The following is a 20,953-nucleotide window of genomic DNA, read 5'->3' on the forward strand; positions in this document are numbered from 1 at the left end:
TAATAAAATTCCATGCCAAATTTTAAATGTCTGGCAAGGTAAAATTTAAAGTTTTTTTCTAGAAAAACTATCGGAAAGACCAATTCGGGTAACAAAATGTTAATTAATGAACTATTTTGTAAAAAAAATTTAGTTACGAGACTAACAAAATTTTAAATTAAGTTAAGAGATCAAAAGATGCATCAAATATTTATTTTATTATGGAGAAAAATAAATATGCAATAATAATGTAAAATATTTTTACACTATCAACCAATAAAAGACATGTATCCAATCAAATCATACTTTTATTTTTTTAATTCTATTATGACATGACAAATTTAAGAATTTTGATTATCCTGTGTTATATTATTCTTGTCTGTACACTACCTTTAAACTTTTTATGAATAAACCTTTTTCAATCTATTTTCTTCTTCCATGTATTATATTCAACATAGTGAACATATCATCATTTATTATTTGATTATTTATTTATAATATGGTTTTTTTTAGTGTATGTTTGTGTTTAATTGTTACTTCTTCTTTTTGTTTGTGAACAATCTAAATTTGTTTTGGTATTAATATCTTGTTATTTTCGTATGTAGTATAATGCTCCAATTTTATATTATGCATTACTATAACTTAATTCTAAAACCAACTCTCCTTCCACATTGTTCGGTCTCTCTTACATATCCCTCTAGGTTTCATTCTCTCTCCACCCCATTCATTCTTTCTTTCTTCTTTCTTTTTTCTTTTTTCTTTCCTTCTTGTTCTTCTCTCTCTCTCTTTCTCTCTGCCCAACATTACATCCATCTCCTTCAGCTTTTCTTCTCCTCTGCATGTCTCATATTAATTAACAAGGTATGATGTATTTTATAATTATAATTATTATCAATGCTAACTAAATCACATTACATTGTTATTAACATTGTCTTTATTTTCCAATGTTTTCATGTTCTTTTTTTTGTCTTAACCTTTCTTTTCTGAAGAAAAGAAACCTGGTAATCTAGAGTAATGTTGTTCTTGGTGTAATAGTTTATTATTATTAGAATGTGCATTGTTGGTGACTTGTTTTCTAGGTTAATTTGATTACAATCATGTCATTATTTTTTAAATTTTAATTCTAAATTATAGCGACAATATGTTTGTTATTAATATTATTAATTATTATTTAACCTATTCCAACAATGAGACAATATTTGTTCATTGATCCTTCTTCTCTTGCATTGCTTAATTATGAAATGCTATGTTAAGTACAAGATAATATTTAAATATTTAAAATTGTATACGCGGATACACTAATTCAATAACTCTATCGGTGCTAAGTCAGAGTCGTAATGTTCATCTGAGTATAAATGATACAAAAATGACGTGTCTGGGTGATTCTGCTTGTCTTTTATGAATGATTTATTTGTCATTATGATACATGTTTCATTAACTAGTTGAAAACACTAAAGGGAATCAAGTCTCATGTTTCCTTGTCCAAGGCCGGCCTTCTAAGGCTATCCAATGGCTTAAATCCGATGTGAGTTGCATTTGGCCCTGGGCCGGCCTTCTCAATCTGGCCCATTAGGAGTGATCTGGCCTAGTCCTTTTCTGTGAATAAATTAGGCTGGGGCGGGTCATGTTACGTCCAGGTTCGGGTCCGGCCCAGATGCTATAGGTAAAGGACGACCTTCTTGACTTGGCCCATTAGGAGTGATCGGACCTAGCCCTTTCCCGTGAATGAATTAGGTCGGGCGGGTCATGTTACGTCTGGATTCAGGTCCGGCCCAGATGCTTTAGGTGAAGGTCCGGAATGTACACAAATATATTTCATCAATAATTAAAGAATGCTAAAACTGTAAGAGTTATGAAGATGTTGATAAACATTTTTTCTTTTAACAATTTCAGTTGAAGGGAAGATGATGCTTGAAGGATCTGTTAGCATTAATGGCCGAGAGTTGGAGACAATGCGTTCGTTTAGAACTCCAACAGCAGATATGGAAAATGACTTATTTGGTAAACATTTAAGCACAAAGAGTATAGAAAGTTTAGATGATTTGTCAAGTTCATATACTAACTCTTCTGAGAAGAGCTTCTATTCCCCAAAAAAGTTGGAGCCACATGGTCATAGAGATCTAGCTGCACTTAAATTGCAGAAAGTTTACAAAAGTTTTCGAACCAGAAGACAACTTGCAGATTGTGCAGTTCTTGCAGAACAGAGATGGTTAGTTGATTCAACTCATTTTTTCGAAGATTGCACCCTTCTAGATTTGTCCACCTGGTTGCGAAAAAAACACTATCTGGATAAGTAAATCCGGACAAGACAGCATTTTTTTCCCGTTTTGGTGGATAAATCTAGACAGGGGCAGTATTTAAGAATGGTGATGTGAGAAATCTCCATCAAACTATAGTGTAAAATCACAATCATGTTTAAGTTATTAGACTAATTACATTCATATGGAACAGGTGGAGGGCTTTGGACTTTGCCGAACTTAAGCGCAGTTCTATATCGTTTTTCGACATTGAAAAACCTGAGACTGCAGTTTCGCGTTGGTCAAGGGCTAGAAAGAGAGCTGCCAAGGTAAATTTCTCCATATCGTTTGTATAATTAATGTTACTGGTTAAAAGACTAGTAATTTGTTTTGGTCTCACCTTTTGTTTTCCCTTAAATAACAGGTTGGAAAGGGTCTATCTAAGGATAGAAAGGCTCGTAAACTTGCTTTGCAGCACTGGCTAGAGGCAGTAAGTCACTCTCAAAGCTATATAAAGATGGCTTATGCTTAAACACTTAAGTTGTAAACGCTTAATTAAGTTGTTTGTTGAGTAGGATCTTAATATAATGGTCTCTCTAATTGGTTTTCAACTTGTACAGATTGACCCTCGACATCGCTATGGCCATAACCTCCAATTTTATTATGTTCAATGGCTACATTGTGATAGTAATCAACCTTTCTTCTATTGGTAAGATTAAAGAAGGTTAAGGAATTCGGCTTTTTGTTTCCTTTCAAAACGGAACTTCTAACCAAGCTAATGAAATTTAAATCTATCTGCAAATGTAGGCTTGATATTGGAGGTGGCAGGGAATTCGGTTCTGAGAGATGTTCTAGATCAAAGCTTCAGCAGCAATGCATTAAATATTTGGGTCCAGTGAGTTTTCTACTTCCCTTTCATATCAATTTTTCTTTCATCCAAAGCCTATGTAGCACTGACACTTAGTCCACGTGTCAGTGTCGTGTCCAGTATTTGTGTCAACGTTTCGTAGCTCCGAGCTATTAGATAACTTAACCGTCAAGTAACTTGTAAATTATTTTTGAAGGAGGAAAGAAAGGCTTTTGAAGTAGTTATTGAGAATGGGAGGCTCTTTTACAAACACAGTGGGATTCCAGTTGAAAGTACAAAAGATGCCAAGTGGATATTTGTACTTAGCACCTCCAAGACTTTGTATGTTGGGCAGAAGAGCAAGGGCACATTTCAACATTCAAGCTTCCTAGCAGGTGGAGCCACATTATCTGCTGGTAGATTAGTAGCCGATGACGGTGTTCTTAAGGTATGAACGAAAGCAAAATAAACTATGATAGCTTAATGAGAATAATGTGGACCTATTTCGCATACTGATAGTAAGCTTTTTCAATTCCAAAGGCTGTTTGGCCTCACAGTGGACATTATCTCCCAACCGAAGAAAATTTCCAGGAATTCATGTCGTTTCTTAATGAGAATAATGTGGACCTTACCGATGTACAGGTAAAAAAATGACAGTGGCATATAGTGTAGAATATATCAATCTAATGCACACTTTCATTCACTCTCCAATTGTCATTTTTCTTATATCCAGAAAAACCCAGACGAAGATGACGAAACAGTCAAAACGAACCATGAATTTCATTTTAGAGGAAAATCTTCAGAGAAGTTACCATCAAACATCGAAACCGAAAATTCAAGCAGCGCATTATCCGAAGAGAAAACCGATGAGACAAATGAGGATTCATCTGCTGATTCAGACCCCAATCCACCCTTATCTAGATTGTCGAAACGACGAGGAACAAAAATATCTAGACTCGAAATACCGAAGAGTAACAACGTGACTGACATTTTCGAGTCAGTATTGGCAGTACATCGTCCAACTAGAAAACTATATTCGCCACATTCAGACTCAGAATCAGATTGCGGTTACGAGACAGCAGAAGAATCGTTCATCCACGAAGAGGACTTCATGGTTTCAAAATCGAACTTGTTTGTTGAGGATCAAGACAATGAAGAAGAAAATCCTATTCCAAAAGAAAAGATAATGAAAAGAATAGATTCACATAAAGGAATGAAATCGTATCAACTGGCGAATCATTTATCGACAAAATGGACAACAGGTGCTGGTCCAAGAATCGGTTGTATGCGAGACTATCCAGCAGAGCTTCAGTGTTTTATCTTGGAACAGCAAAATTTGTCTCCAAGGGCAAGAGCAACAGCTCCATCGCCTCAGATACCGCTGTTGTCTCGATTCAGTCCACATGTCGGTTCTTTTCCAAATCCTTTAGCAGATAAACTATCAATCAATTAAGGGATGTTACTTCTGTTGGAGTAGAGAAAACTGAATAGATTTTAGTTTTTTGATGCCACTCTTTTAACCCAATATACAGTTTTTGTAGGTCTTGAGGTGGTGAGTGAGGGGAACAAAAGAACTTTATGCAGAGAGAGAATTTGATTGAGTTTACAATCTAGATTTGAAACAATAGCAAACAACATGCAAATCATTCATGACATTGTGTGTTATAGTTATGGAGCAAATTTCCTTGAGAATTCTTCAAATATGTATTATATTTATCTTATAGTAGTAATTTCTATTCATTTCAATTCTTTCAAATCATGTCACTGTTAGTCTGAGAATTTAGCTTGGCATTTTGATATGAATGAGAATGTTAGTATGAGAATTTTAGCTTGGCATTTTGATATAAATGTGGGATATAATATATATAAAAGTGTTAAAGAGTAATATTTTCGACATCAAGTCACAACTCGATCCGTTAATCTTTTTGGGTTTCAACAAAAGTGGTGAGTTCGACTCGCCTATGAAATCAAATGTTTTGGACTTAGTATATTTTTTTTCAAAGATTGGATAACTTAAAGACGTTTTCCACAGTGACGGTTTGAAGCAGTTCAAATGCCGAAGACACGTGAAAACAAATCAGAAGACGAAGCCCACGAAGCAGTTCAGATGCCGAAGACACGTGAAAACAAATCAGAAGACGAAGCCCACGAAGCAGTATACATGTCGGACTTTAGGAGTTAGCTGTTGTTGGCTGTTGATAATGCGCCTAACATATAAGCAAATTTCGACTCTTAGTCAAGGTCGCATTTCATTTGTTCTCTTTAGAACTCATATATCTGATTCACTAAGATAACAAGTTTGTGTTTCATTTGTTCTCTTTAGAACTTATATATCTTATTCACTCGGATAACAAGTTTGTGAGAAATGTATGAAATTATGTTCATGTATTTCCATTGCTTTATTATTATTTAGTTATTTATTTTCTTTTAGTATATAAGCAAATTTTGACTCTTAGTCAAGGTCGAATTTCATTTGTTTTCTTTAAAACTCATATATCTAATTCACTCTGATAACAAGTTTGTATTTCATTTGTTCTCTTTAAAGCTCTTTAAAACTCATATATTTGGTTCATGCATTTCCATTGATTTATTGTTTCTCTCATTATTTCCATTAAAAATTCTTTCATCACAATTACATTTTCTAAATTGTTTTATACAAAGTGTCATTTAGAATTTTCGAGATTTTGAGATTGACCTATAAGTAAATTAAAATTGGTGATTGTTTACTTAAAAAAATACTATAAACAGTCGAGTAAAATAGAATATTAATATTGTGCTTAAGTACTAAATGGTAATATGGTGTTGAAGTAGAACATATCTCGATCAAGTTGTTGTACACGTGTTCATTGCTGTTGCCGTCGTGCACATTTTTTTCTTATAATTGAACGAAATGGTGGCTAAATCCATCTCAATTTGATATACTTCCAGCACCACTACCACCACAATAATATCATCTTCATCTCAGAAATTGTTTGTTCAACCATTAACGATAAGATTAGAGACGAACACGGAGGGATAGAGCAGGGATGAGGGACGCCGATAGAGTGAATGACGGCGACTACGACGGCGGCGTGAAGTAAAAGAAGGATCGGGTAGTGACACGGATCTCCTTCCGAGACTGGATTTATTTTAATTTTTAAAAAATAAATAAGTAAATTGACACGTGGCATTATTTAATATGCACGATTCATCTAACGGATAAAATTGAGCCAAAGACTAAAATCAGCTGATCAGTATCGGTTTAAAACCCTACTTCACTCCCTTGCAAGGTAGAATTATAGAACCGAACAAAGAGGAACGAAAATTCGCCGAGAATAGAGAAGAATCAGAGTCGGTGAAAAGTTGAAGAATGGAAGGTGAAACAGACGCAATGATGGAGCAGAGGACTGTAGTTAACAACGTGATGTGTCTTTTGACGCACCAAGATGGAGCTCCTCTTGGTGCTCCCATGTACCTACCTCAGAACATAGGTCCACAACAGCTTCAACTCATTGTCAATCAGCTTCTACAAAATGTAACCTAATTTCCTACTCTCATTTTTTATTTTTCATAATTTCATTCTTTATCATCATTGATGTGTTGTATTCATTTCAATTTAGCCTACTTTTCTGAGTTTTATAATATCTAGGTATAATTAATCTAAATCTCAGTTTCAATATTCATATTGTAAGTTTATAAATTTAAGCATTTGTTTGGTTCTGCAGTGAAAAAATTGATTTTGAATAAAATTGATTATGGCTAAAAGTGAGTTCAAGGCAAAGTAATTTATGTTTAGGTAAATTGTTGCAAAAGGGACTTGAATAGTAAGTTTATTTAAAATCATGTTTAAACTCAAAAGCTACAAATGTATGAGTAGAGAACTCAATTGTTAGGTTCATAACAAAACACCATTATTAAAAATTGAAAAAAACCAAAAATGTTAAAGATACAATAACAAAAAAATTAAAACAAACCACAAATTTAATTCAAAACCGAATAATGAGAAAAAATGAAGTACCACGAGTACGATACGAGTACCCGGTACCGGTACTTCACCATTTTAGAAGTACCCATGCTTCAGAGTTCGAGTATTATCAATTCTGGAAAGCCGAATCAATTATACTCGAGAGCAACCAAACATGTAAAATTAATTCTATATATCCACAGCCAAAACTGTTACTACTAAAAGATACTTTTGGAATTCCCTTTGTAGTACAGTATAATTATATTTATTAACATTGTTTTGATTGACTTTCTGTAAAATCATGTTTAAACTCAAAAGCTACAAATGTATGAGTAGAGAACTAAATTGTTAGGTTCATAACAAAACACCACTATTAAAAATTGAAAAAAAACAAAAATAATGTTAAAGGTACAATAACAAAAAAATTAAAACAAACCACAAATTTAATTCAAAACCGAATAATGAGAAAAAATGAAGTACCACGAGTGCGATATGAGTACCCGGTACCGGTACTTCACCATTTTAGAAGTACCCATGCTTCAGAGTTCGAGTATTATCAATTCTGGAAAGCCGAATCAATTATACTCGAGAGCAACCAAACATGTAAAATTAATTCTATATATCCACAGCCAAAACTGTTACTACTAAAAGATACTTTTGGAATTCCCTTTGTAGTACAGTATAATTATATTTATTAACATTGTTTTGATTGACTTTCTGTATATTTTCAATATAGGAGGAGAAATTGCCATATGCTTTTTATATATCAGATGAGGAGCTTCTTGTACCACTTGAAACATACTTGCAGAAACACAGAGGCTAGTCGTGTTTGGCTTCACACAAAGTTGTCTGTTTTTTAAATTTGGTCACTTGTTTGATTTTTACTAATGTTTTTCTTTTCCTTTGTATTATTTCAGTGTCGGTGGAGAAAGCATTGCCTATAGTTTGTCAACCTCAAGCTGTTTTCCGGATTCGTCCTGTGAGTCGATGTTCCGCAACAATTTCTGGTATGAAGATGTGGTGAATTTTTTTCTCTCAATCATTGTAATGGCACAATGTTGCATGTAGAATTATTCTAAAAGTTGTATTGTTTTTTGTGAAATTACGCAAAAGTTAAAATGGAAACATGGTTTGGCATTTGAAGGTTTTAGATTAATAGTGTATTGTTGTCATTTACTTTGAAATTCATGTTGTTGAGATTATTTGTAGGTCATGGTGAAGCTGTATTGAGTGTTGCCTTTAGTCCTGATGGGCGGCAGCTGGCAAGTGGTTCTGGTGATACCACTGTTCGATTTTGGGACCTTGGCACTCAGACACCAATGTACACCTGCACAGGTGTGATATTTAAAAATGATAAGCCATTCTTTGTGTCTGCCAAACATAATTTATTCATTTTAATTAAAGCAAGAAACAATCATATTTAAGCATTTTTCTCTCTGAATATCAAAAGTAATCAGTTTGAATAGTTGGATTATGCTCACGATTCCATTCATAGAGAGAACTTCTTGATATATTGTGTAGTTTAAACCTGTTTCAAATTGATGCCTAATACCGCGGGAGTATGCTATGGGAAGGGATGGGAAGTAGTGGAACGAAACAAGGAGCAGGAAATGTGATATTCACTCCGTTGAGTCTAGAGTAAAACTGTATGTTGAGCTGGCTAGGAAAAATGGGAGGTGGAAATTAGGTTAGGGCATAGTAATTTTGAAGTATGAACATAACCAATTTCCGAGCAAAGATTTTTGATTAGGAGGGAGGTTGCAACTTGCAAGTCTCTTCAATGTACTGCATTTTTTTGGTGCTGATTTGAAGAATTACAGAGGTCTACCTCTGCTATATGGAGCCATTGTTCCTTATATAGTTTTGATAGGAGGCTGCTTTAGAAATGCATATGTTAGAAGAGTCATCATTCTCTCTTTTCAATATGGGTTGATTCACATCATATTTGTTAACACACAGTCTTTTGTATCTTTCATTAGAATATGTCATATATAGTTGCTTACATTTTATACAGGACACAAGAACTGGGTCCTTTGTATTGGATGGTCACCCGATGGCAAGTATCTTGTAAGTGGGAGCAAGTCAGGAGAACTTATATGTTGGGACCCACAAACCGGAAAGCAATCAGGAAATGCTTTAACTGTAAGTCTTTTTAATGCATTATGAAGTTGTCTTCTTTTTCTCTTCAGATTTTTTGCATCTAAAGTGCATTTGTAGCAGCCTAATAAGCAGTATAGTGTCAGACTAAAGGCATATATCGTCAGAATAGATGATGGTGCCGTGGTGTTAACCACTACATGTAGCTCAATTTGCACCAATAGTGACTGAAAATTTAGAGGATGATGCAACTATACCAAGTGAATAATAAAGATTACTTTGATTTGAATTAATAAATTGAAAAGATACGTGATGTTCCACTACTGCTTCCATCCATGTTCAGGAATCAAACAAGGAATTTTTATTTTTTTTAAAATAGCAACTTGAAACTCAGCTATGAAGAATCACTTGCTGAAGTTAATGATTGTAAAAAGTAGGCATCAGAACATTGGTTGCAGTGGTGGCTCTTAGAGTAATAAGTACACAACTCTTATTGATATTTGATACTGAATTTACTCATCTTCCCTCTCCCACTAAATTACAAATCATAAAATAGAAGAGTAGCATGCTTTATTAATTATAGGTTTCCTGAGAAAATACAAGTGTTAAGGAGATATTTTAAAATGGCTTATCATCTTTTTTGGGGATACATCAATGTTGTCAAATACCTGTCATGACAGATTGCGGTGGCAGATTTTTTCCACAACTGCCATGCCCAACTTGTGAAGCATGGCAGCTTATAATGGCGTATTTTTGGTTTTCTTCCGTGGTCCGCCAGTCGCAATCAGTAACACTGGGCTACATACATACATACTTGAAACAACCAGTTTGGTTAAGAATCAGTTTAAGAACACTTGTTGTTTGAAAAAATTTGTACATATTGTTTCTTGGACAATAAAATTTGAAGTATACTTATACAAATTGTAGGGCCACAAGAAATGGATTACCGGTATCTCTTGGGAACCTGTCCATCTGAATGCTCCTTGCCGCCGCTTTGCAAGTTCCAGCAAAGATGGGGATGCTCGTATTTGGGATGTTTCTTTGAAAAAATGTATCGTACTCAGTGGCCACTCACTTGCAGTAACATGTGTCAAATGGGGTGGAGATGGTGTTATTTATACTGGGTATTTCTCCTTTCCTTCCAATATCTCTAAAAAATTTAGTCTGAATTTTCTCTTCAGTCAATTCTTTATATTGCATTAGTTGGGATACTAGTACAGTAGTTTTTTAGCTAAATCAAGCTTTTGCCTAGAAAGATGCTTATTCAAATTTTTCAATGTCTTTTTATTTAGCCATTGAGGTTTTAGAGCATGTTTTCTCAACATATCTAGTATACTTTGATCTTTAGGCGAATTTTTCCTGCACACCCCCTGTGGGAAGTAAAACCCCATTTTTGTTAAAATTTCCATTTAATGATTTTAACTCATGTTTATCTTAGATAAGTGGTCTTATTTTTACACTTAAAATTCAACTAATCCTGATATTAACGTATGGTATGTTGCAGTGTTTTTCCTTTTTTTAAGAATAAAACAATGCCCTATTATCACTCTTTATTTCTATACTACTCAGCTATTGACCATGTTGTTTTGTTACAGGTCCCAGGATTGTACAATCAAAGTTTGGGAAACCACACAAGGGAAGCTAATCCGGGAACTGAAGGTAGGCCTCATCCCTTCACAATTGAACTTTTTATGTGCTTGTTTAAAATTTCAATTGTGATTAGTGTTATGTACTTCTACTGTAACTTTTTGGTGCCAACTTTCTCTTCATTTAAGTTATTTTATGTTATCTTTCCTATGTATTTAATGTGTATCAGTGTAGTTGCCAAATGGAATTTTACCCTCTAAATCTTCAGTTTTTACGAAGAGTTTAATTTTGATTTTGTTTGAATGTAACTGTTAACTTTTATACTGTCATCCAATGGCAATGTGTTGATACATCATTTAAGAAATCGATTTTCCTCGAATGAGGAACAAACCCTTTATTTTGTTCATTTGTACACGAGGAACAAAGTAAATCAATAATACCTTGGCATTATGTTCAACCATGTTGCCTTATAAATGGAGGAACTTTATTTATCAATTACAATTTAACAAATAAATCTATTATGTAATTTATTTAATTTATTTAAAACATTAATTAGAGGTTGTTATCTTGGGAAAAATGTTGGATTTTCATCTTCACTATTGTTAATAGATTGGATTGGAAAACTTTGTTCCATTAAGTTTCTGTTTCTTTTGGTAGCTTTTTGTTTTAATCTCTTGTTTAGGAGGATTTCTTATCTCTCATTCTCCTTATATTATTTTCTGTCTCAATGAAGTTTTTATTATTTAAATGAAAATTTATCACAACACAAAAAGCACACTTCTAACAATTTGTTTTTTATACTTATTTATGCATCAGATGCTTTGCTTATATTTTATCATATATAAACTCATGTTTTGTTTGTGATGGCGTCATTTTATTATCTTGTCTTTGCTTTTCCAAACTCTATTTGCTTTCTTCATATTTTTGTATTTATTTTAGGGACATGGCCATTGGGTCAATTCTTTAGCATTGAGCACCGAGTATGTTCTTCGCACGGGAGCTTTTGATCATACTGCAAAACATTATTCACCTCCAGAGGAAATGAAGAAGGTAACTAGTATTTTTTTTAACAGTAATGTTAGACCTTTGAACCATAACTGTGTTGTTAGTTTCAAAATCCAGTTGGCAATAATAAAACCAGATTTCTAGAATTGGATTTTAATCTAGAAGTTTTATAATTTTCACTTGTTTCCAACATTTTTCAGATCAAACCAGATATTAAATGACCTATTATATATATATTGTTTCTCCATTAAATAGGTCATTTAAAATATTGTTTCTCTACTTCACAAGTTCCTTTCTCTAGAAACTACTGTTTCCATCTCTGTTTTACTAATACCAGTTTATGCTGCTGATGTATGTAGGTTGCCCTAGAAAGGTACAAAGCAGTGAGAGGTAATGCTCCTGAGAGATTGGTCTCTGGATCTGATGATTTCACAATGTTTCTTTGGGAACCTTTCGTCAACAAGCACCCTAAAACTCGCATGACAGGTCATCAGCAGGTATTTATTTTTCCTTACAATTTTAAAATATGCCAATGAGAACAAACCAAAGTTATTCTTTCTTTAAATTGCATTATGACTTCAGTTAGCATCAGTATTATTGATTATAAAAATAAGATTTGAAAGAATTATCTAATATTGCAGTTCTTGATACAACATAAAATGATTAAATAATAAGTTCTAATAAATGTATTGAGATACTTAAGTATTTGCACATATCTATCTCTTATTATGTGTGGTTGCGTCTGTTAGTATGAATTTACTTTGTTGTCTTACAGATTAAATCACAATTTTTCAAGTTATAATTTTCTTTATATGCATTATCATGCACATTCCATCTTTTATGGTTAATGATACAAGTTATATTTGTATGTTGACAGCTTGTAAACCATGTCTATTTTTCGCCTGATGGGCAATGGATAGCAAGTGCATCTTTTGATAAATCTGTGAAGATATGGAATGGAACTACAGGGGCATTTGTCACTGTCTTTCGTGGCCATGTTGGGCCTGTTTACCAGATCAGGTATAGCATGGGTGATTCAATCTTATTTCAAACTTCTTGCCAAAGATATTTTGTTGAAAACTGCAATTAACTAACCATATTGACTTTTACTATACAGCTGGTCTGCAGACAGTAGACTTCTTTTAAGCGGAAGCAAAGATTCTACACTTAAGGTAACCATCTTGTTAATTTTTTATTGATATTTTTTATTTGGTTTGTATAGTAGAACCTATCAAACCAATGAGTGTGACACAGTCGGTTAAGCAGTGCTGAAGACCCTAATTACGGTGGTTTCCAACCAAAATAGTAGAATCTATCATTTGTGAAACAAGAACTCTGACCTTACATTGTGTTTGATTTTCAAGGTTTGGGATATTCGGACTCGCAAGTTGAAGCAAGACCTTCCGGGCCATGCCGATGAAGTATGTTATAGATGCTAAATAATTGGTGATTTAAAAAAATAAAAAATTTCCACTCTGGTTGCTAACCTAAGTTTACATTCTTGCTGTGAAGGTGTTTTCTGTTGATTGGAGTCCAGATGGAGAGAAAGTGGCTTCTGGGGGTAAGGATAAAGTGTTGAAGTTGTGGATGGGTTAGCCTAATTTTTGGATCAACATTGAGAATCTATTCTCCGTACTGTTGCCGTTGCATGGAAATCAATGGCTGGCTGATGTGTGGATGCAAGATCATCTTTAAACTAGAGGATATGAATGTCTATTCCACATACTATATTGCCATTGAGATTAGGCACTCGAAGAACAAGTTGCTCAAATTGAGTCTCAAGTAAAGAAGCTGCCCGAATTGTTTGGGGGTCTGTCTAATATACGCTTGCGAGAATATACTTGGTCATTTTTTTGGTATTTTGTCCTATTTTAACCGTAGTTAGGGTATATTGTTTTTGAATGACAACTGCGGCAATTGTTTCTTTTGTTGGTAATTATAATTCGAGTATATCCAAAGGCTAGCTCTAAGATGACTTTTTGTTTGCCTTGACCCTACACGTGTTACAGGAAGTCTTTGAATGGAGTACTTCTATATTTAAAATTTGAATGTGAGGAAAATAAATTGCATATTTTTGATTTTTCATTTTTCTCAGTTCTGTTTGACTGTGTGAAAATTTAAATTCCAATGCGAACATGATAAAATGAAGTGTGTTATATACTTATAGCAGTGGCTGTAGTCTGAGATGAAAATTATTACCAGAGCAAAACTTGCATTGGCATATGGGAACACGTTCTAACTTTCTTTGTAAAGAATATCAATCTCATGAATTTCCAGTTGAACATTTAACGAATCTTTGTTTTCGCAGTTACCAATTAATTGCCCAAGATTTTTATTCTATTATTCAAACCTAAGAATATGAATGGTGATTGTTTATAGCAACATTTTTCTTTTAATGTATTCAATTCAAATTTATAATTTTATTTTTGTACAAACTGGACCAACATGTTCGAAAGGATGGTTAAAAAATGATAACTATTGTTTGAAACATTATGAAATCTGCCTGATGTATACAATTCTCATGGCATTACATCAAATTAAAAAGAAACACTACGCTATATACAAAAACTTGTTTAAAAAAATATGATTAACTTACGAGTAGATACTCAATACAAGATCTTTCTTATCAAACCATCTCTAAAGCACTAGGATCCAGATATGTCTTATTGATTGGCTTTGGTCAAGCAACCGCGCTACCTTTTCGGATGCAATCGTGCCCCTAGATGAAAGGAAATAAAGCATACTCAGCATAAAATAGATTCCATATGAATCTATAGAATCCTGATATTGCTTCCTGCAACATGTTGTCAAACATTTAATCAAGCAATAGTGGTGGAAAAAATATATAGTAGATGTAAAGTTCAACACTTAGACTATCAAAGATGGTTTAGAAAGGTATGGATGAGAATCATTCAGTTTGTTAGCAGTAGAGAGCATCGTTTCTCCGAGGAGCTTAGCGTTTTCATTCTGTTGTATTTTTCTTATATTTACTGTTTCTGTAATCCGGGTTTGCATCACTATGTAACTTCCATAACAAGCAAATATAGTTCTTAGCAAACTGATCCATATCTATATCACGTGTAGTCGTGAAGTCGAAAAATCAAGGTTCAACATCTGAATTTTGAAAACATTGAGTAGTTGCTACAATTAATTTCATACAGGAGATAGAAAACATATTTACCTTTGTATAATTTGCTTTTTCTAATATCTGCACCTGAAATATTAGAAAATAAATCTTACTTATACATATACTTTCAGGTCATATTGCATCCATTATATAACAATCAACGACAGGTATTAATCTACTTATCACACCTGATAAATCAAGCTTGATGCGAAAATTGTATGAGCTGGAATCAGTAACCATCGCCTGAAAGCCTGTTAATAGTGGCACCGTCTTACATAAAGTTAATTTAAATGTTAAGATTATGATAAGTGATTATGATATGAGATAAGTTAATATTCACCTGTGGCATATAAATTGCTGCCAATATGCTAACAACATAGTTCATTAGCAAAATTCCAGCACCAAGGAAAGAAATGTTCCGAACTCCTAATTTTGTAGCGAAGGTCGATATCTGATACCTGTAGTGTAGTTAATTATTACATGCAATTCATATTAAGTTACATACATAAAATCAAGGAACTTGCAACCGTTAACGCAACTTGATCACAAAACGTACCTGCGATCACCTTCAACATCTGGAAGATCTTTTGTTATAGCAATTACCAACGCGAAAAATGTTACGAAAGTTGTGATAAAAACCACAGAAGAGCTGCAGGTAGATATACAAGAACAAATGCGTAAACATCATTGCGAATTTTGTTCATCATAATAGGAACATCATAGTTCCTAGTTAGTATGAGCTTTAACGAGTCTCTATTCGAACAATAGGCAACCATGGTCGACTTTGTTCAAAACTTCATCGATTACAAAAATACAAAGCAGCAGCGATCAGCTCTTACTCACCTCCACTCAAAAGCAAGTCCAAGAGCAGCTCTAGTAGCATAGTACACCCCAAAGTTAAGTAGAAAACCTCGTACCTGTGTAAGTTTCTTTCGTTAATCATTTTCGTCCAAATGAACAGATACTTTAAATTAAATATCCAACTAGATTCATCCGAAAAAAAACTGCAAAGATTGGGAAGGGAGGTTATATCATACCGTAGCAATAATAAGAAATGCTGCGACAGGAAAGCGTTTCATCCTAAGCGGAGGAACGGAATAGATAGTACCAAGAAAAAGGCCAAGGGAGTAAAGAGAAAAAATGAAGGGTCCAAAGTTCAATCCTACGATTAATAGGCCAGCTGCTGCAAAAAATATAACCAAGAACCATGCAGATTGAACCGAAAGATCTCCTGCAGCTATAGGTAAATAAGGCTTGTTTACCCTGAAAAAAATGAAATAAAAGAAAGTGAAAAGAATGAACAAGAAAAGCTCAGTAAGTAATAAGACAGTTATCAATATAAGTCGGCATCATACTTGTCAATACTAATGTCATATATTTGATTGATACCAACTATATAACCGTTCCCACAAATCAGAGCAAAAAGACCGGAGAATGCTTTAAGCAAAAGAGACCACTTTATCATATTTGAGTTCTCAATCAACGCTCTTGACACCAAAGCACTGTAATGCGAACAAGAGATAAAATGAAAGTAAGTCCAATTGTAAGAATCAGCATGTAACTGCAAGAAACACATTGATGAAGGTTATAGAGCTACTCACGCAGATCCTAGTGCTGTACCACGTATAGTATGTGGCCTCAAAAATCTCCAGAATGCATCTTTCAAATCTAAAACTTTGTCAGCAAATGGACGATCAGATCCAGCAGCTCCAACTTCACTGCCAGCCTGCCAGAGTTTTAATTTAAATTTGTCAAATATCAAACCAAAACCAAGAATGAGATAAAAAAAAATGTTTCTAGACCAAAATACATTCAGAGATGACAAAATTGAAACAGCCAATTGAATAATTGGTGGCTGCAATTGCAGCTGAAATTGAAATTTTCTATATTGATCCAATCATCTCATCCAATAGACAGCCTTTCAGCATCAACATAACCTGTGTGACCGCGCACCCCTCTAACTACCACTACCAAGGTTTGAAAATTGAAATTATGGCGAAAGTTGTGATCTTTGATATTCTGAAGAATTTCATATAAATTAAGCTGTTGCAGCCACAATAGCAGTTACAAAGACCATGAAAACCTTGATGTTGCGACTATAATTGAAACTGTGCGCTGCAATTGAAAACCATGACCACTACATTTCAATTGATGCCACCATCATTACTTTTGCTTTTGTTAAATAATTAGATTTCAATCTTAATCAATACATAATCTTTTTCTTGAGGGTTAATAAATACATAGAGTTCAAACTTCAACTCTAAACTTCTGTGCTGTGAATTATGACTAAACTAAGAAAAGACTAAAATCTGTCTCTGTTGCACGCATACGGGTTCGGTGTTCATACCCGATACAAATATGCGTACGAGATAAAGTGATTTTAAGAAAACTAAGGTACCAGTAAGTTAGTGTAGTAAACTATAAAAGATCAATATATAGAAATAGTAAAATTATTATTTTGCATAATATAAGATGACAAAAGTAATTAAAATTCATGACATAAACACAACATATAAAGAGAGTGAAATATTTGTAGATTGTTGTGGAAAAAAAGTATGGTATAAGAAATTAACAGACTCATAAGTTAACCAATAATCAAACTTTGGATATCGAGTGAAAAAATAAATTTGATTAATGAGTGTTATTGGATAATGAATATGGAAACAAACGGAATCATAAAGAATCTCGGGGATTCTAAACAAAACTAAAAAAACAGTATCATTTTAAGCTAAATTGGTCTCCAAGCCAAAAATCCATATCCAAAACTAATCCAAATTCAGAGCCATTTGAAGAACTTAAGAGATCTTTTTGTGTGCATATGTCATATAGCCATACCTACATTCCTAGTTGCATTCAAAGAAATGAACATGTCAAAAGTTGCAATTGCAAACTTTATACATAAAATAAAAACACATGTATACATATATCCAGAACCATCTTAGTTTTTTGAGACCTGGGTTAGTTAGTTGAGGTTCAACCGATGAAAAATAAATAGGGACTCTATTTAGCCAGGGTTTAACACTGACAAATATTGAGATCTTTTTTAGTTATAGTTTAACGATGACAAATTTTGGACCATGTGCAGTAGCCCACCTTACACGCCATCAAAGACGACCCTGCATATATGTATTTATGAAAACATGGTCTCCGGAGACGACACTTACACATATAATAATTTGAGAAAATGAAATAGTTGAATGTAATCACGTATATTGTTGGTATTGTGTCGGATCCAAACAAGTCTTCAATCTACACATAGACATGCATTCATACATACATTAATGTATATACATTACACATATTTTCATACCCCATCATTCCTTCTCAGCATTCTAAATTTGACAAAAACTGCTTATCAAAACCTAGGTCCGGTGATACAGTGCGGACTACATAGCCTCCAATTTAGCTGTGGTTAAACCAGGGCTAAATAGAGTGGCATTTCACTAAGATTTAAACCGTCGCTAAATAGGTGTTGTACATTTTGCCAAAGATGAACGGTGGCTAAATTGAGAGTACTACATAGAACCTCCAAAAATTCAAAAATTCAAAAATTCAAGACGGACCTAAACTTAAAACCCACCAAATAATTCTCAAGAAATCACAAGCAAACAAATAAAAATTGAAGCTTTAATGGAGAAAACAAAAAACACACCATACCCTGATGGAAATAGGTCTATGTTGTTGCTTTGGTTTTGAAACAAAAGTTGAGAAACTTGTGTGATGATGGTGATGATGGTAAAGCCCAATTGAACGAAGGTGTCTGGAAATTGTGGACTTGACAGAAGTGGGTGGTTTCAAAGAGTAGTAGGAGATGGAATTACGTGTGGGAATTATAGAAGAATGTGAATATGAAGAAGAAGTAGAGAGCTCCATAAGGAGCTGAAGACAGAACTCCCTCACAATCTCAGACACACAAACGTTGCTGGAGGAGGAGGAAGTGTTCTTGCTTATGTGGGGTCAAAATCGTTCTACCACTTCTTCAAATCTATGTTATATTTTTGTTTAAAATATATTCAAAGTTTATTTTTGTTTTTTTATATTAAAAAAATCAATTCCTTTTAAAAAAACAATAATTATAAAATTGTATACTTACTTTATAAATATTTGTATATTTTCCAAATAATAATATTAAAATATAATTAATGCATCTCAATGGCATTTATATCTTATTTACAAATTTTCACAACAATTTTTTGTATTATATAATACTCCCTCCGTTTTTTATTATAAGTCATTTTTGACTTTTCACACCTATTAAGAAATATAATAATTATGATATAAAAAGGATAAATTATGAAGAATTTTACAAAGTTATCATTCATTAATGGTATTGGAAAGACAAATTGACATAATTGAAATGAGAAAGAATAATAAATATTTAAGGGTATAATAGGAAAAATAACATTAATGATTCATTGGTATTATAAAACGACTTATATTGATGTACAAAATATTTTTCCAAAGTGACATATAATAAAAAAATGAGATAGTATTTGTTATGAGTTGGCTAAAGATTCATTGTGAAAGCCCAACCAATGCAAAGTCGAACAGAAATTATTCAATTTATGTAGTCAACACGAGTGATTTAAGGTACATTTTGTTGATCTCCATTTTTCACTTCAATGACCTTGGACTTTGTAACTGACTTAACCGTTAAAGTGTTAACCTTGCAGGTGTAGCTCACGCCACCGTGTTGGAGATCAACATTACCACTTCATGAATCCAACATCATCAATCAACACCAATCTTGGTTCCCTTGCATAATAATGGCACTGTCTGTAGAAAACGACATTGAATTTCTGTAAAATTCCATAATCGAATATTGTTTGATCCAAAGCTAAATCACAAAGAAATCGCATTTAAGCTCATTTCAGCCTCAACCTTACGGTAGAATACATTTTGTCCTGCTTCCCCAATTATGAAGTTATATGTCTCTAATACATTGAAGGGGAGACCCCGTGTGATTTTATTGGTTGTCCCTTGAGCTTTACTTTGAATTTAGTTTTATATTTGAGTCTCTTGTTCAATTGCGCATCTTTAAGGATCGAGTTTTGATGTGCGGTGCATACATGTTATTTTTATCTCATTTTCTTTCCAATTTGCTGTGTGTTTTTCCCGTTTTATTTTCATTTTATGCTTTTTAGTGTGTTTTTATTGTTTTCAGATAATACGGGAGTGTCAGACCAAACTGAAGCAGAAAAGATAAAAAAGCGTGCAGAAAGGAGGCCTTCTGGTACTAAAAACCAGTGGCCAACATAGTTAGGTCATGCCACTTGACATGAGTCGTGTTGGCCCAAGAAGCAACGCCTATACAAAGCACTAGAGAACAACATGGACATGTCGTGTTGTGTAACACCCCCCCCCCCCCTCCCCCTTGTGTTAGGTAACACACTCGTGTTGAGCTTTCCTTTTTCCAATTTAACTGTTTTGGTCTTCTGCTCTTTATTTCCTGCAACTACAAAGTTAATGCACTATGAATAAGAAATCACAGGAAAGTGTTTGCATGTCTCAAAAGAATATTCCATTTTCTTGGATGAATCCTTTTTATTCTTCCACTGCTTATGTTTTTTCCATACCAAATCATCTTGACAATGCTTTTACAAAAGTCAATTTATCTTCTGACCAGGGAAGTCTAAATTCTTTTGAGGATGGGAGAATATGTGGCAGGTATCGCACGTGCATCATTCCTCTTTATGGATGTGCTAGGGAATACCTTTTTTATGTATACTAAAAAATGATCTCTCAAAATAGGCTCATTGACGTCGAGTTGTTGATAGAAGTCCATTCTCGGAAAGAGAGGAAAACCATTTTTAGTAAGCTTCGAATCTTTTGAGTTTATGGGATTTTTAAATTGCATGCCTCTAATCTATGTGTTTTACGTGTGACTGTGCAAAATGCATGGTTAATGAATAGCATCTTCGACTTCTTTGGGAGGGAGTATGACCGGTCATAAATAATGTTATTGCAAAGAACCTATCAACTTGATCAAACCTCTCAGGTTAGACTAATCTCCCTTTACTGACGGGATCTGGCTCTCACTCTACCGAAGGTCTCCAACTCCCTCCTTTGGATGAGGAGTGCACTTACATAGATAACATCTATAGGCATGTTCTGGGGGGAGAAATGAGAAC

The 20,953-nt window shown here is 33.8% G+C and overlaps 3 protein-coding genes across 4 annotated transcripts; 2 read left to right on the forward strand and 1 right to left on the reverse strand.

The window, feature by feature from the left end:
• Nucleotides 1-1,810: 1,810 nt before the first annotated feature.
• Nucleotides 1,811-4,820, forward strand: LOC127098287 (IQ domain-containing protein IQM6). Its single transcript, XM_051036836.1, has 8 exons — nucleotides 1,811-2,188; nucleotides 2,431-2,545; nucleotides 2,641-2,706; nucleotides 2,837-2,925; nucleotides 3,024-3,111; nucleotides 3,281-3,511; nucleotides 3,604-3,705; nucleotides 3,797-4,820. Exons 1-8 carry the CDS (start codon nucleotides 1,884-1,886, stop codon nucleotides 4,514-4,516), a joined length of 1,716 nt encoding a protein of 571 aa, XP_050892793.1. The 5' UTR covers nucleotides 1,811-1,883; the 3' UTR covers nucleotides 4,517-4,820.
• Nucleotides 4,821-5,904: 1,084 nt separating this feature from the next.
• LOC127098288 (notchless protein homolog) lies at nucleotides 5,905-13,775 on the forward strand. Its single transcript, XM_051036837.1, has 13 exons — nucleotides 5,905-6,577; nucleotides 7,743-7,824; nucleotides 7,924-8,013; nucleotides 8,216-8,341; nucleotides 9,021-9,148; nucleotides 10,031-10,227; nucleotides 10,699-10,762; nucleotides 11,630-11,740; nucleotides 12,055-12,192; nucleotides 12,573-12,715; nucleotides 12,813-12,867; nucleotides 13,060-13,116; nucleotides 13,208-13,775. The coding sequence occupies exons 1-13, from the start codon at nucleotides 6,413-6,415 to the stop codon at nucleotides 13,289-13,291; spliced, it is 1,440 nt and encodes a 479-aa protein (XP_050892794.1). The 5' UTR covers nucleotides 5,905-6,412; the 3' UTR covers nucleotides 13,292-13,775.
• A 366-nt stretch (nucleotides 13,776-14,141) lies between these two features.
• On the reverse strand, nucleotides 14,142-18,808 carry LOC127098289 (homogentisate solanesyltransferase, chloroplastic). 2 transcript variants are annotated; one of them, XM_051036839.1, is made up of 10 exons: nucleotides 18,480-18,808; nucleotides 16,424-16,548; nucleotides 16,178-16,324; nucleotides 15,860-16,085; nucleotides 15,666-15,739; nucleotides 15,379-15,471; nucleotides 15,163-15,280; nucleotides 15,011-15,073; nucleotides 14,877-14,909; nucleotides 14,142-14,414 (listed from the first exon to the last, which is right to left on the reverse strand). In XM_051036839.1, the coding sequence occupies exons 1-10, from the start codon at nucleotides 18,693-18,695 to the stop codon at nucleotides 14,376-14,378; spliced, it is 1,134 nt and encodes a 377-aa protein (XP_050892796.1). In that variant the 5' UTR covers nucleotides 18,696-18,808; the 3' UTR covers nucleotides 14,142-14,375. The 2 variants fall into 2 exon arrangements, with proteins under 2 accessions (XP_050892796.1, XP_050892795.1); XM_051036838.1 differs by having other exon boundaries at nucleotides 14,142-14,489.
• Nucleotides 18,809-20,953: the final 2,145 nt, after the last annotated feature.

The sequence above is a fragment of the Lathyrus oleraceus genome, chromosome 6 (assembly GCF_024323335.1).
Source record: "Lathyrus oleraceus cultivar Zhongwan6 chromosome 6, CAAS_Psat_ZW6_1.0, whole genome shotgun sequence".
NCBI lineage: Eukaryota > Viridiplantae > Streptophyta > Magnoliopsida > Fabales > Fabaceae > Lathyrus > Lathyrus oleraceus.

Excerpts from the sequence above, each read along its gene's own strand:
- LOC127098288 (XM_051036837.1), top strand. The coding sequence starts at position 6,413 with ATGGAAGGTGAAACAGACGCAATGATGGAGCAGAGGACTGTAGTTAAC. Across the intron at positions 9,149-10,030 it reads AATCAGGAAATGCTTTAACT|GGCCACAAGAAATGGATTAC; the intron begins GTAAGTCTTTTT and ends TACAAATTGTAG. Across the intron at positions 10,228-10,698 it reads GATGGTGTTATTTATACTGG|GTCCCAGGATTGTACAATCA; the intron begins GTATTTCTCCTT and ends GTTTTGTTACAG.
- LOC127098289 (XM_051036838.1), bottom strand. The coding sequence starts at position 18,695 with ATGGAGCTCTCTACTTCTTCTTCATATTCACATTCTTCTATAATTCCC. Across the intron at positions 16,325-16,423 it reads GGTACAGCACTAGGATCTGC|TGCTTTGGTGTCAAGAGCGT; the intron begins GTGAGTAGCTCT and ends TTCGCATTACAG. Across the intron at positions 15,281-15,378 it reads GATGTTGAAGGTGATCGCAG|GTATCAGATATCGACCTTCG; the intron begins GTACGTTTTGTG and ends ACTACACTACAG.
- LOC127098287 (XM_051036836.1), top strand. The coding sequence starts at position 1,884 with ATGATGCTTGAAGGATCTGTTAGCATTAATGGCCGAGAGTTGGAGACA. Across the intron at positions 2,707-2,836 it reads TGCAGCACTGGCTAGAGGCA|ATTGACCCTCGACATCGCTA; the intron begins GTAAGTCACTCT and ends CAACTTGTACAG. Across the intron at positions 2,926-3,023 it reads AATCAACCTTTCTTCTATTG|GCTTGATATTGGAGGTGGCA; the intron begins GTAAGATTAAAG and ends CTGCAAATGTAG.